The 14,507-nt window shown below is 35.5% G+C and overlaps 1 protein-coding gene across 1 annotated transcript; it reads right to left on the bottom strand.

Moving 5' to 3' along the window:
- Window positions 1–8,918: 8,918 nt before the first annotated feature.
- LOC110777887 (protein FAR1-RELATED SEQUENCE 5-like) lies at window positions 8,919–11,247 on the bottom strand. The gene is made up of 4 exons (XM_056834076.1): window positions 10,707–11,247; window positions 9,274–10,499; window positions 9,032–9,181; window positions 8,919–8,951 (listed from the first exon to the last, which is right to left on the bottom strand). The coding sequence occupies exons 1-4, from the start codon at window positions 11,245–11,247 to the stop codon at window positions 8,919–8,921; spliced, it is 1,950 nt and encodes a 649-aa protein (XP_056690054.1).
- Between the last annotated feature and the right edge of the window lie 3,260 nt (window positions 11,248–14,507).

Genomic DNA, 14,507 nt, shown 5'->3' with positions numbered 1-14,507 from the left:
ATAGGATAGAAAATATGGTATGCGTACCATTAATTTGAATGTAATTGGTCTAAAGTACCAAAGTTATTTTTCAATTCAAATATGGTCTGCGAACCATCAAATAGTTGTAATTAGTTATAGCTTATCCTATTTGAAGAAAATGGTGCCTCCCACGGAGATTTTCAAGACAGACTTTGAAGTCAAAGCTTCAAGATGAAGTCGGGCCATACTAGATCACATTTATCTTATGCATGTTTTAAGTTATTTATTGCTTTTAAATATGTCTTAAAATGCATGAGATCAAAAGCTTGATTATGTTGCATGATTAAGGATTTTAGTTCACTTAAAATCTAAACAACATAGTAAGAGCCTTAAGTTCCAAACTTAAAAATTGAGTTAAAAGGTGCCATGCCAAAATATACACTTGCTTGGATATCCTTTACATCAATCTAGTAATAGTTTTCGCTCAGCGAGGTGTTACTTATTGGTCCTAAAGGGGCAAGGTACACAAATAATTGTGAGTACATGTTAGTTTTGGTGAAACTCAACGATATAAGTAAGGAGTCCTTTTATGTCGTGGCAAAATCGATAGGTTTACCTAATAAGTTCTTAGACGTACCTATCAACCAAGAGTAGTTTCTAGACTATTAGCAAAAGGCTTTTGCTTACCTAAGATGTTTTAGGATTAAGTCGACAAACTGTGCTTAGTTCTTCAATGATTTTAGGATCTTGGAATCATTTTATTCACACCTGCCGGAACAATAAATTCGAATAAAATGCTAATGACTTGTTTAAATTGCATGAGTGCTTTCATTTTCAAGTTATTATTCATGATAAATGTTTAGACTTTGCATGCTTCAATGTATGTTTTAATTATTGTTTATAATTAAATATCTTGCACTGCAGTAAATCCTTTTAGAAAGGTAACAGTAAATTTCCTCGATTGGTAGTGAATCCAAGAACGATTCACAGAAATGAGAGAAAGTAGCAATTTAAAATGTACGTTTCTTTTAGCGTTTTTTTATGGTTGTTTTCGAATATCAAAATCGAATGGCAAACCAATTGGTGCTTGTGAATTCAAAATACAATGTGGTTTTGAGATCATAAAGCATTGAGTTTAATACGCTCAGCTTTACCAATGGTTAACAACCTAATATCTTTGTCCATTTAATTCTCGAATGAGTCTAGTCCCTAGACATTCGAATAGATCGATGCTTAGAGAACTTTAGAAGCTTCTGGTAAGATCATCTAGTTGAAACAAAATATTCAACATAAATTAAAATGGTAAAGAACCTTGTTGGTGACATTGGACATGTCTAACAAAGTATAAAAGTCAACACTAAAGAATTCAATTCTTAAGACTATAAGAAAGGGTACAAGAAATAGGAAAACGAGGAACAAATGAAAGGAATTTACGATTCCGTTTCTACCTATAAATTTATGTTTAAAGAGAAGTGACCTAGCAATCAAACTTCCTTGGTATCATATACCGCTTGAGGTTCTTACTTCGGTAATAACTCAAACAATGGAAGCTTGGATACACTAATGACCTACAAGTGGGAAATGAAGCATGGCAATGCTACATTAGTTGTAGGGTCATCTAGTTTGTTTTAAGTCCTTTCAAAGGCTGGAACTTAATAGCTATTTTGTTCCATAATCAACATACCTAAATTTCTGTTTTCAAACACAGAAAGACTCACATTCAAGAAAAACAAAAACAATGTTTGTTTGTTTATTTGAATGAAATGGTCAATTACAGGTTGAGTCAATATGCTTGATTAAAACAAACAACTCTTTAAAGAACTTTACTAGGTTCAAATCAACCCCTTGATTTGAGTTCCACTAATCTTTGGCACTGTTGCTTAGACCATATCAACAAGTTAACATTCAAAAGCTCTATTTTGATAGACTTTTGAAAATTGATTGATTTCTAGATCAATTTAAGACAACTAGTCTTACTTGTTGAAAGTAACAAAAGATATGAACTATTGTTAGAACGCCTAAACAATAGAGTTCAAAGCTAAAGAAAGATTTTATGACTTTATTATTTCACATGGATTTGAGTGAATATAGGTTTATTTACTCAAATGTGATATAAATTTGAATCTGTTTGGCTAGTTCAAAGATTCAGAAGTATAAAATCCACTTGGCAAGAAATCATAAAGATCTAGGTTAGATCATGTTCATGATTACTTGAGACCAAATATGATCATCAATGATTGTGTGTTCACAATCTAGGTCCATAAGATATGGCATATCTTAGTTGGGATAATCGAAGTCAATTAGTACTTGATTCGATTAATGATGAATCATAAAGACTTTTCCTATAATTTCTAAAACAAAATGCTCAACTACCACCAAACTAAACCAAATTCGTCAAAGCTTTTGAAAAGTAATTTCAGAATAACTTTTCATAAAATATCTAGAGAGTTGCAAAACTCAGTGGGAGCTTAGTGTTTGTCATTCGACAAACTAAGGCCCAAGTATAGATATATGTTTCATTGTGATTTATTCAAATGAGACACAAGGGTATTGTTTCTACCACGAATTTTTGAGAACATAATGTTTGTTTGCTCGAAATAATGTCCTTTTGGAGATTCGTTTCCAAAATGACAAGTGGGAGAAAATAGACCTCGAAAGTCTTCGAGGCGAACAACAAACATAAACGGACATTCCGGAGGCTTTTCGAAGTACTTCAGAAAATCCGAACTTATTCTTTAAGGACTTTAGAAGTGGCTTTAAAGAATAGACATCTCTTAGAAGACTTTACAAGTGCTTCAAGGAGAACAGAATATTCAAAGGACTTTCAAGTGGCTATTGATATTCTATTGTTTGATGTTCTATACCCAAGTAGGCATAGAATTCAAGTCACTGAAACTATGAGATTCTTCTATTAGATAGTGAAGAAACATAGAGATCAGGTCAATGAAACTATGAGATTCTTCTATTAAATAGTGAAGAAACCTACAACTTGCAGTCAAACTATTATCATGTAGATTAATGAGTTTGTGACTTGTAAGAAAGCTATGACGAAACCCAGATTCCCTAAAATGGTTAGAGGCCATATATAGACTCAAATGTTTTAAATGGTTAAAGGCCATAAAACATACTCAATGTTTTGATGACAAAATTGAAATTTTGTTGATTTGCAAGAATAGGTTCACACCTATTGGTTGCAAGTTTGTTTTAAGGATAAAAACCATCAAACATAAAATTGTGTTCACACACAAAGCGTGATTAGTTGCTAAAGGTTACAAGCAAATTCATGGTGTGAATTGTGTTGAAACCTCATGCATAATCGTAATGCTCAAGTCTATAATTCAAGCAATGATTGCATATTGGTACATATGGCAATTGAATGACAAAACGTATTCCTCAATCAAATGTTGGAATAAACTATGTACATGGTATGTCATAGGATTTGTGGATCCAAATAAATGCTTGAAAGAGAAAGCTAGCTTATGAAATCTAAGTACAGATTTAAGCAAGCAATTGGGAATTGGAACTCTATTTTAGTGAAGCTAATAAGTATTTTAGTTTCATAAAATGTACATGATTCTTATAGATATATAAGAAGTTTAGTGGGAGTACATAAAAACTTAATTGGTCCTATGTGTGTCACACACATATCTCTCTATTGTAAAATAACATTCAAATGCTAATGACTTAGATTTGAGATTATTCATCAATGATGGACCATGGCGAAACTTAGTACATACTGGGTATTAAGATCTATTTACAAAGATCTTATGATATTGTTTTGGATTAAGTAATGGCATTTACTAAATCAAACACGAAAGTCTCCATTGGAGATATTCGACCCATGTGAATAAATCTAAGTAAAGGATGTTTGAACTATGTATAAGCATTTACTAAGTTAAACATCAAAGAGTCTAAATGAGATTCTTAACCTACATTATATGTCAAAGAATTTAGCTGAATTTAGTATCTACTGAAACTAGATAAGCTAAAGTTACATGAATAGAATTCAATTGGGAATTATTCTGCAAAAGGATTTATCATGTATGATATAATATGAGGATCGCCAAAAACGTATCGTATCACTTTAGGCATGACGAACATATACCAATCTCTATTGATCTAAGTAAAGATCAACTAGATTGAGATCAAGAATACTTATGGTACTTGAAAAGGTACATAGGAATAGTTCTTGATTCAAGGAAATAAAGATATGCTAAATATTGATGCTACACGCATAAACACTGGCAAAGGATCAAGCAAGACCCTTTGGAGTTACCCATTGATAAGGACGAGCTATAGAGCATCGTGTTTTGAAAATGGCAACATGGGTTGGAGACCATGAGTTGTTGCGTGGGAAATTAAAATAATAATTTCTATGTTCCAAGATATAGTTGGAGAATCTTCCACATATCTATGAACTGCCTGGATAGGTAAATCCAAACAAAGCATCACTAGCAACCTATACTGTTGAAGTAAAAGTAATTATTGCCTAAGAAGCAATAAAACAGGGTTGTTTAAAGTTCTTCACTGAACTTGGGTAGATCACCTATCTGCTGGCTTGATGGTTCTTCATTGAAAAATGCGTAGAACCACTCTTGAAGCAAGAAAAACGTCTGCTAACTTGATGGTTCTTCATTGAAAAATGAGTAAAACCACCATCGAAGTAAGAAAGACTAGATCACATAATAAACAAACTCGAAAAGATCTTATCATCATATCTCGAAGAACATTCGATGAAAAGGATATTAAGATTGGCAAAGCATGATAACTAAACCTATGCAACAAGTGAGAAGCAACACTCACGTTGTAGCACTGGAAATCAAGCATAGCTTTGAATTCCATGAATTGTTTTAGAAGATGGGTTTGAGGCCCATGGTTATAAAACATTGGGGTTGAACATTTATCATATATGAAATGTATTTTCATATTCCATTTAATCTTGGTTTAGTATTAAATGATGAGTCCCTTCAATTTGACGATATATTCAAGATAGACTGTCAGGACCAGTCCTGTGACTAAGAAATGTCTATCAAGTGAACTTGAATGTCAAAGGTTGAAAATGGTCCCTAGTCGGAGTTTTCTATAAAATTGGACGCATAGAAAACGTTAGACGATTAGAATGCAAGATGACTAGTAGTTCTGTTTCTTGAACTATGTGGACATGGCAATGTCATAATCATTTGCATAGATACTTACTTTGGGAAGACTAGTATCGGACAAGACCTATGAAACTTTACTGTAAGAGATGAAAATCTGTCATAAGTAAATTTCATTAAATTATTAGACACTAAATCCTCAATACCTGAGTGATTTGAGATTACTTGTTTGAGAACTGGTTGCTTTGACGTTGACCAACCGTCGCACCGTAAAAGGAGGCTATAAAGGCAACGCTCAGGTAATCACCTATCAAACGAAGTCTAATCTCAAGATCGCAAGATTGGGATTGTCCTCCCATAAATCGGGATGAGATGCTTAAAAGTTGTACAAGGCCACTCGGAGAGCTAGAAACTGTGAAATGCATGGCCGTGCTCGGATGAATCATAGGCTATGATTATCTGTTTATTTGATCAGTTGAACTCGGAAACCGAGGAACACCTCTGGACATAATAAGGATGACAACTCTTACCTTATGTTCAAGAGCAAGCATCGAGCGACAAAGGAATTAGGAAATGCACAATTGTCCCTAAGGACAAGTGGGAGACTGAAGGAAATAATGCCCTTGGTCCAAGTATGCATTCTATGATAAGTCTAATAAATGCGGTTCAGTATTAATTAACAAGTTAATAATTCAGTGAGATCAAGTGAGCTCAATGCCTAGCTAGAGGCCGCTTCAGTTCAAGTGGAATTAATGATATTAATCCACAGCTTACTCTTGACTGAACCCGTAGGGTCACACAAATAGTACGTAAACGGATCAAGTATTTAATGGCATTAAATACTCCATCTATGAATATTCGGAATCGACGGATCTTGGTTTCAGTGGGAGCTGAGATCGTCATAGGCAAGAAATGAATACTCCGGAAACGATGATATTCCCGGAAACGGAAATATGGATCGTATCGGAAATATAAATATTATCCAAGTCGTAGATGTTGCCGGAAACGGAAACATGGTACGTATCGGAAAATATTATTGGAAATGGAAATATTGCCAGAATCGGAAATATTGCCGGAAACGGAAATATTGTCAGAATCGGAAATATTATCAGAATCGGAAAATAATTCCGGAAACGGAAATATTAAATATTTGTTCGAAACGGAAATTAATTCCGGAATCGGAAATGTTAAATATTGTTCGTATCGGAAATGAATTCCGGAATCGGAAATTTAATCGGAAGCGTATCGTACGAATAAGCATCGGACGAGGCCTGCCGGACGAGGGCCCAGCTCGAAGCCAGGCCATCGCCCAGCAAGCCAAACGCGCGCCACAAGCCCAGCCAAGGCAGCGCCCAGGCCTACCGCAAGGCGGGCCCAGCGCGCTCCAAGGCCGCGGCTGCGTGGGCCTCGCTGCGTGGGCTGCTGCTCGCACGCACGCGCATGGGCGGCCCATCGTGGCTGCCGTGTGTGTGTGTGTGTGAGTTTGTGTTCATGCACGATTCCTAAAACGTGCAGAGTTCGGTTAATGATTAAATTCCTAATTCTATTTGATAAATTAATTAATTAGAGTTCTTGTAGGATTCTAAGTTTAATTAATTCGTATCCTAATAGGATTCCAATTCTCTTTCCATACCCCTATAAATATGTGGCCTGGGTTCACAATTTATAACGAGTTTTCAAGTATTCAAAGTGAGTTTTTGAGAGAAAAATTCAGTCACACATCTTGCTCAAAAGTGCCGAAAATTCTAGTACCTTAAGGGCGATTCTAGTTGGTCAATCTTAAGGCGGATCCGGACGTGCTGTGGACTATCTACGGAGGGACGACACTTGGAGTCCTAAACACTTGTTCTTGCTCGGTTCGGGCGCAGCTAGGGAGGGCACGCAACAAAGAGTATGCATCTAAATTATGCTATATGATTATGTGTAAATAATATGTATTCCTGGGTTAATGGTTGTTTCCGCATGATTTATGTAATATCATATGTATCATAACCTAACAGTAACCACGTACGATCAAGAGAAAATTAAGTTCACTAGTCTTAATTGAGCTATTAAGCTAACTTGGGTATAACCTATATGCATCTGGAGTTACTTGTAAGGGAGATTTTGGGTTATTATACTTGGAGTTATGAAGGTTACGCATTAAAAGGATATGAGCTTATTATGCTATTGTGATTATAAGCTAATGGTTTGGAGGTGTGATCTTTGTGTCACAGATCAAATTGAATGCACAATTGTGTAATTCAGATTAAGGATTTCGATGGATTAATAGTGAATTGGAAATTTGAGCAGGAGAATATGATTTGTGATAAGCTTAAGAAATACGATTTTCCTTGAAGTATCTGTATTCGAGAGTGTCGTTAAGAATATAAACCTTATATATATACTATGTTAAAATTGTTTTTCAAGAATCGTGTGTACGGAATTTGTGAAAAGCTATGAGTAATACATTATGATCTTTAAGCAAATATTTTGGACAAATTTATCACTTTGTATAAGTATGGTTTGTGCCAAGATTTTCAATTGTGTTTATGATTTCAGATGAGGTTTTGTTGTGACACACGACTTTGAGTAAGTGTGATTATATATATTTCCTAAATTTATTGGATAAGTTTTCAAATGTGTTTTAGTGGGGAAGAAGCCGTTAACAACGGCCATGAACAACATTTGTGTATTTGTGTGTGATCTGTGTATATGCACATTTGTGCATCTGTGTAAATGTACATATGTACATCTGTGTGGGGACATGTCCTAAAAGTCTTGCAAGCATATGTAAAAAGGTGGGTGACGACCCCTAAAAGTTTGGAGACAGTGGTTATTCAACCCGTCTCTATTCGTGTTCTCTTCCCCGATTTATATATATGTTTAAAAGATAAAATATGTTTGATTATGCTTTATGCTAGAAGTAGCAAATAATGTGAGACTTGTCATTGTGTGTGATTTGATAATGTAAATGATTTTCTAGGGAAAGCAAATATCTCTTAAATCTTTGCTTTTGTGCAAGCTTTGGATTATCAAGGATTTCTAAGAAATACATTTTTGATATTACTATTTGACTTTATTTCCAAAATATATGATCGAGAGCAAATCGTATTTGAGTTTATTATTTCCAAAGGAATGTATATGTGTGATTTGGATGTGAGGCTCACAACCACAGATTTTCTTCATGTTATATCGAGAAGCGGAGACTTAGTCTTAGTTAAGTTGTGTTAGTTGTTTAAGCTCAGGTAGACTCTGAGATACGAGTTGAGAATTTGTGATGGATTCATTTTCAAAGCATATGAGATTAGTTACGTTGAAAAATGGATTTGAGGACTTCTGAAAATATAAATCTTACGATCTTTGGGAATCACCTGGTGATTGAGTCCAAGCCCTTGCTTGATTTATTTATTAGTTATGAACATCAAAGTTTTGTTCAATGTTTCAAGTACTTTAAATTATTGCAATTTGATTACTGAGCTTAATTTGAATATGATTTGATTCGTATTGAATCGGTTTTATCTTTGAAATAAATAACTCACGAAATTATGTTTTAAGCCAGTAAAATGAGTTTCAGGTTGGGCAATGTTACTCAGTTTCCCTGACTTTGTTCTTTGAACCTGTCCTGGTGGGGGCAGATTCCTATTCGTGATTTTGCAGGGTTAGTTAATGCTGGAAGTTGAACCAGGGATCGCGAATGCAAAAAGAGATATATGCTAGCTGAATTTCATATAGAAGGTTGTAATAGTTTTTGTGTGAATATTATTAAAGTTAAATATGAAGAGTTATTGAATATTATGGATTAATTCCTTGTGGGTTAAGAGCTAAGTTTGATTAATGCTATTAAGTAATTCTAATTAGCAGCTCGTTAAGAGCGGGCTGTTATACACCACCTCCTACTCTAGTAGCAGATGCCTGAATCAGTGCATTAAGTCATTGACCAAAAAACGTGAAGTAGTTCATAATACTGCATAATACATGATCAATAAAATCACCTGATAGTTTTGCATGGGTGCTCCATTGTTGTAGTTGTGTTGCGGATATATAAGAGTCCCACTCATCTGACCTACACAAGCACGGACATTGTTTCCTCCAACTTGATGTTGCGGATCCACTATATTTACCGTATTATACCCAGCCATTACCTGCTGTTGGGGAGGGGACAAGACAATATCACTTACAAAAAAACAAACAACAAATAATCATAGAACAATATGTTGTGCAGTCAGGAACTTACAAATTGATTTGGCCAGCCGGGATGGAAGTTGTTCTGTGCGTTACCGTACTTTATTCCTTGGTGCCTGGTGTAATCAGGATTCATAGCTACCGGATCCATAGGTTGTTTAAAAGGTACAGGAGGATTAGTAGCAGGTTGTTCAGGAGGAGCATCTTCAGCCACGCCTTTCTTGTTTTTCCGTACTTGCTTTTTAGCTGGCTTTGTATTCTCACCAGGAGGGATAAAACGTTTCTCACGAGACCTATGAGCCTTTACCCCACCTCGCGGAACAGGATCTTTGGCAAGAATGGGTGGTGACTGACAAGGGCTTTCTTCTCCAGAACTATTAGGCGGTTTATTAACCGACCCAAGCGTTGGTGGTCCGTCACTGCCCCTTCTGTTAAGGACGGATGCTGCACCGCCTTCATTATCGGCCACTTCTGTTGTCACTACGTCACTTACATCCATCCGTAACATAGCAGCCCGAACCATCTCAAGCATTATGTCAAGTTTTTGCTCATTTTGGGACCCAAGTAAAGCAGCAGGTTCTACTGCATTCATAATTTTCTCATACCGATTAATTTCCTTTGTTTTCTCAGGATCATGATAAGCTACCTTCACAAGGGTGTGCTTACGTTGAATATCTTTCCTCCATCGATCCATAATGTATGATGCAGGAATTGTTACCACATTCTCCATGTCTAACACTTTTATTATATGCCTACAAACAATGCCGTGGCACTCAAAGTATTTACAGTCACACTTCCCAAATAAGGTTTCTTTGTTGAACAATACCACATAAGTACGCTTAGAGCCACCCAAAGATATTTCCTTTTTTAAAAACTTCGACCATATCCACACTCTATCGGAGACGGTATGCTCTACCTCTACATCAGAAATGTCTTTTTTACTAACAGGGGTCACATAACATACCCGCGTGCACTGGACCTGAACTTCAACAAACTTCGCATCCGTATATACTTTCTGACATTTTCTCTCATACACAAACTCCCCAACCAAAGGCCTTGTAAAACGGCTACAATTCACATCCGCAGCTCTTTCATCATTCGCCCTACTCTCCATGGCCTTGCAATATCTAGGAGCAAACTGATACAATCTCGTGTTCTTCTTTAGGTAGCCGTCGAAAAAACTATTTATGCTTTCAACCCGCTGAGTCGTCTGCATCCTTGCCCAAAATATATGTTTGACATACGCCGGTATCCACATATCTCTCTGCTTGTACAGAACTGCCATTTACAAATTATGAAATATATTCAATTTAACATACACTATGAACAATTTTGTGTCCTCCAGGAAATTAAACTACTTATTCAATTAAACTACTGTTACTACCTATGGTATGATTCATTGATTAAATAAGTACCAAATATATAAAGTAATTATACCAAACGGATTAGCAGAGCATCACTGAAACTGATAATATCAACACATACCTTGAAGCCACTTAGAGCTTTGCTTTGTGTCCTTGTTTGTGTCCTTGTTTGTGTCATCAACACATACCTCCAGCTTATATTTTTTAATTGCTTCAGCCCAACCTTCCTCGAACTCTTCTGGTGATAAACTGTTGTAGATTACATTCTTTAACGCCACTTTAATTTGGGGATAATCTGTAAGAGAACCAAGTTTCCGGCTGAACTTCTGCATAATGTGCCACATGCACCACCGATGTCGGGTATGTGGCATTGGCATCACTATTCGAATTTCCTTCCTCATTGCTGCATCTTGGTAAGTCATTATTGCGGCTGGAGCTTTTCCTCCCATACATGACAACCAAGCCCTAAACAACCACACAAAGGTCTCTGCATTTTCATGGGACAATAACGCACATCCTAACAATATAGTTTGCCCATGATGATTTACCCCCACAAAGTTCGAGAACGGCAAATCATACTTGTTTGTCAAGTAGGTCGAGTCAAAACATACAACATCACCAAAATACTGATACGCCGCTCTGCTACGAGCATCCACCCACATTACGTCCTACAACTTTCCTCCTTTATCTAACCGGTGCAGATGGAAAAAGTTTTGGTTATCCTTGGTCATTTTATCTAAGTAGTTGATCATTACTGCAGCATCACCATCCCTAAGCCTCAGTCTCATCCTCTTATTCAAAACATTATGAATATCTTTCTTCGAAAATCCTATATTCTCAACCCCATTCCTTCTTCCTGCTAAGTTGTTGAAAATCTGTGCAACGGGCGTCCCTGAATCATGATCATTTTCCATATTTTTCAATAAGACATATGTAATCTTTTTCACCCTATACATCAAAATATGATTAGACTCGCTTGGCGTAGGGTTATGGTTCATGTGTTCGTTTACAACAGTCTTCACAACCCAGTTATTCTCATTGGTACGAGAACCATACAACATCACAGGGCAATTACACTTCTTCGACTTCTTCTTAACCATTGGTTCTTCAAAATAAGTCACTTTTTTTCCATTAATCACGCGCCGGTAAGTGGTTCTCCCATAACATTCACACCTCCATACATAGCTCTTAAGGGATTTTGATTTCCCACTTTCTTTGCCACTTTCTTTCCTTTCTTTGCTAGATATACTTCCACCAACACAAACTACACCAAATCCTTGTTGCTCCCCATACAAACGATAATAGTTATTCATAGCTTCCCAACTACTAAAACTCATACCAACAACAGGGGTCGCCATGACCGGACCATTTGTACCTTTTGTCTTCTTAATAGGGGTACTATAAACTGCAGAACTTCTTCCTTCTCCACCTTCCCCATTACCTAAATCTCCAACAACCTCATCCAACTCCGTATCCTCATTAAGGTCATCATCATTTGCCACAAATACTTCTTCATCCAATTCATCACCTGCATCCAGTTCCTCATCATAATCATCAATTACTTCGTAATCATTACCATCTTCAACCACATCATCAACATCTTCATCAACATCCTCATCAACCTCATGACCCTCATGACCCTCATCACCCTCATCACTCTCATCACCCTCACCCTCATCACCCTCATCACCCTCATCACCCTCAACCTCATCATCCTCATCACCAAGTAAATCCCAATGCTCATCTAAAGAATCTTCATCTAGTTGATTATCAACAACCTTCATTACCAACACAACTTACTTACTGACTAAACAAAATAAACAACAGAAGTACTAAACTATATATATTCCATAAATGTATATAGTTTGGTACAGTAACAATAACATCCTAACTCAATAATAATAATGTATAATGTATCAAACATCGTTTAATCAGTAATAATAAATCATTAATCGTATAATCACTCATTAATAAAATCGTTCATTCATCATTCAATCGTATAGAATATCAATACATCATTATGCTTTAAAACTATTTCATTTCAGTTCCTAATTTCATTGTGTTCCTAATCTGATTATGTTCCAAAGCAAATCATATCAATAAATTTATTAACCATAACCCTAATTATTAAATTCCTAAAATGATTCATTCATGCTTGTAAACTTACAATTCTAGGAAGATGAAAATCTTTCAAATTATTGCAAATTTACCTCGTCTAGTTGTAATCTTCTCCTTCTTCCCTCCACTGTCCTGCTTCCCTCCATAGCTTCTAAACTGAACCGGATTTGATGCCCTTTAAGTGTCCAAACCCAACCCAGCTCTGGATTTAAATTAATAGGAATAACGGAAACTGAACCGGATCTGGATGCCCTTTAAGTGCCCATTTGCGAATGAAGAACTATTTCAGTGCCCATTTGCAAATGAAGAACTATTTCAAGATTTTGGACAAAATAATTTCGTAGAATTAATAAATGGTTTTTATTTGGAGCAAATTCATTTGTAATTGTTTTAATTTGGAGTAGAGAAGATTAATTTGTAATAATTTTTTTTGGATCGCGGAAATTAAGAGAAACAAATTTTTGGAGGAAGGAACAAGAAGAACTGCTAAAATGAAGAACTAACAAATGAAAGAGGAAGTGGGAACCTTTGGTTTTGCCGCCAACAAAATTTCACGGAACTTTGGGCAATTGGTAAAAATTTCACTCTCTCTCTAGCATTTCAGTTGGCGCCAAGTAATATACCATTTTGCTTTTATTTTCTCAGTTTAGTAGCCCTACAATTGTACCATATGAATATATACCATTATTTAATTGCCATTATAGATTTTACAATTTATAATAATTATAGATTCAGAAACTCTCATATATATATAAAAGGTGAAGTCGGAAATTACAGAGTAAGAGTTTGTGTTGCCCAAATAATCACCAACCTAGAAAAAAGAACCTTAAACTGAATCTATGTCAGAATAATAGGCCAAGTGGATTTTGTAGATGTGAAAACAACAATATTAGGGGTAGAATTTTAAGAAAAAATCAAACCCCATGATGTAAGCTAGCCTTTATGAAGGTGGTATTTGTATTTTCTTCAATACGTAGTACTCCATAGTTTTTATTCGAGGAAAGTGATATCTGGTTTTTGGAGCACTATTTTGTTTTTTGTTTTTCTATACATGCTTCGATTTTTAATATTTGTAACATTGGTGTGTTTTACACTATTTACATATTCTATTTTAACTACTATTATTAATGATTTAAAAATAAGATAAACCATAATCATGTGGGATCTTATTAGATTCGTCTTAATTTATATTATCAAAATATTATTTTTTTATGATTTTTGTTTAAAAAGAATTAAAAATATTAATAATCAACGTTTTACATAGGTATGCGTAAAAGTTATCAATATTGCAAATATTAAAAATAGGAGGAAGTATTTTTTATTTTATCTTTTCATAATATAAAATAATCGCCATAAGATTGAGAAAAAAAAAATTAAAATGTGAAGAGTTATTTACTCCCTCCGTCCCGGAATACTTGACCTGTTTTCCTTATCGGGCCGTCCCTTAATACTTGACCTGTTTCTAAAAATGGAAATATTCTAACAATATTATATTATTTCTCACTTTACTCCTATTAACCCACCTACCCCCTACTCCATACAAAAAATAATTAAAAATTCAACCCCTACTCTCCCCCAACCCCACCTCTTAACTCACCTCCCACTAACTACATTAAAATAATACCCCACTATTAACTACTGCCTATTAAATTAAATAAGTCAATTCAAGTCCCTTAAACTCTATGCCGGTCAAACCGGGTCGAATATTCCGGGACGGAGGGAGTATTAAACTAAAAAAAGTCTGGTATTAAAACAGCCCACTGGAAATGTGTGTATAGCAGGAAATGAACAGCCCATGGTTTTC

The sequence above is a fragment of the Spinacia oleracea genome, chromosome 1, assembly GCF_020520425.1.
Source record: "Spinacia oleracea cultivar Varoflay chromosome 1, BTI_SOV_V1, whole genome shotgun sequence".
Classification (NCBI taxonomy): domain Eukaryota; kingdom Viridiplantae; phylum Streptophyta; class Magnoliopsida; order Caryophyllales; family Amaranthaceae; genus Spinacia; species Spinacia oleracea.
The sequence above is the reverse complement of the archived record's forward strand: the minus strand, read 5'-3'. Positions and strand labels throughout refer to the sequence as shown.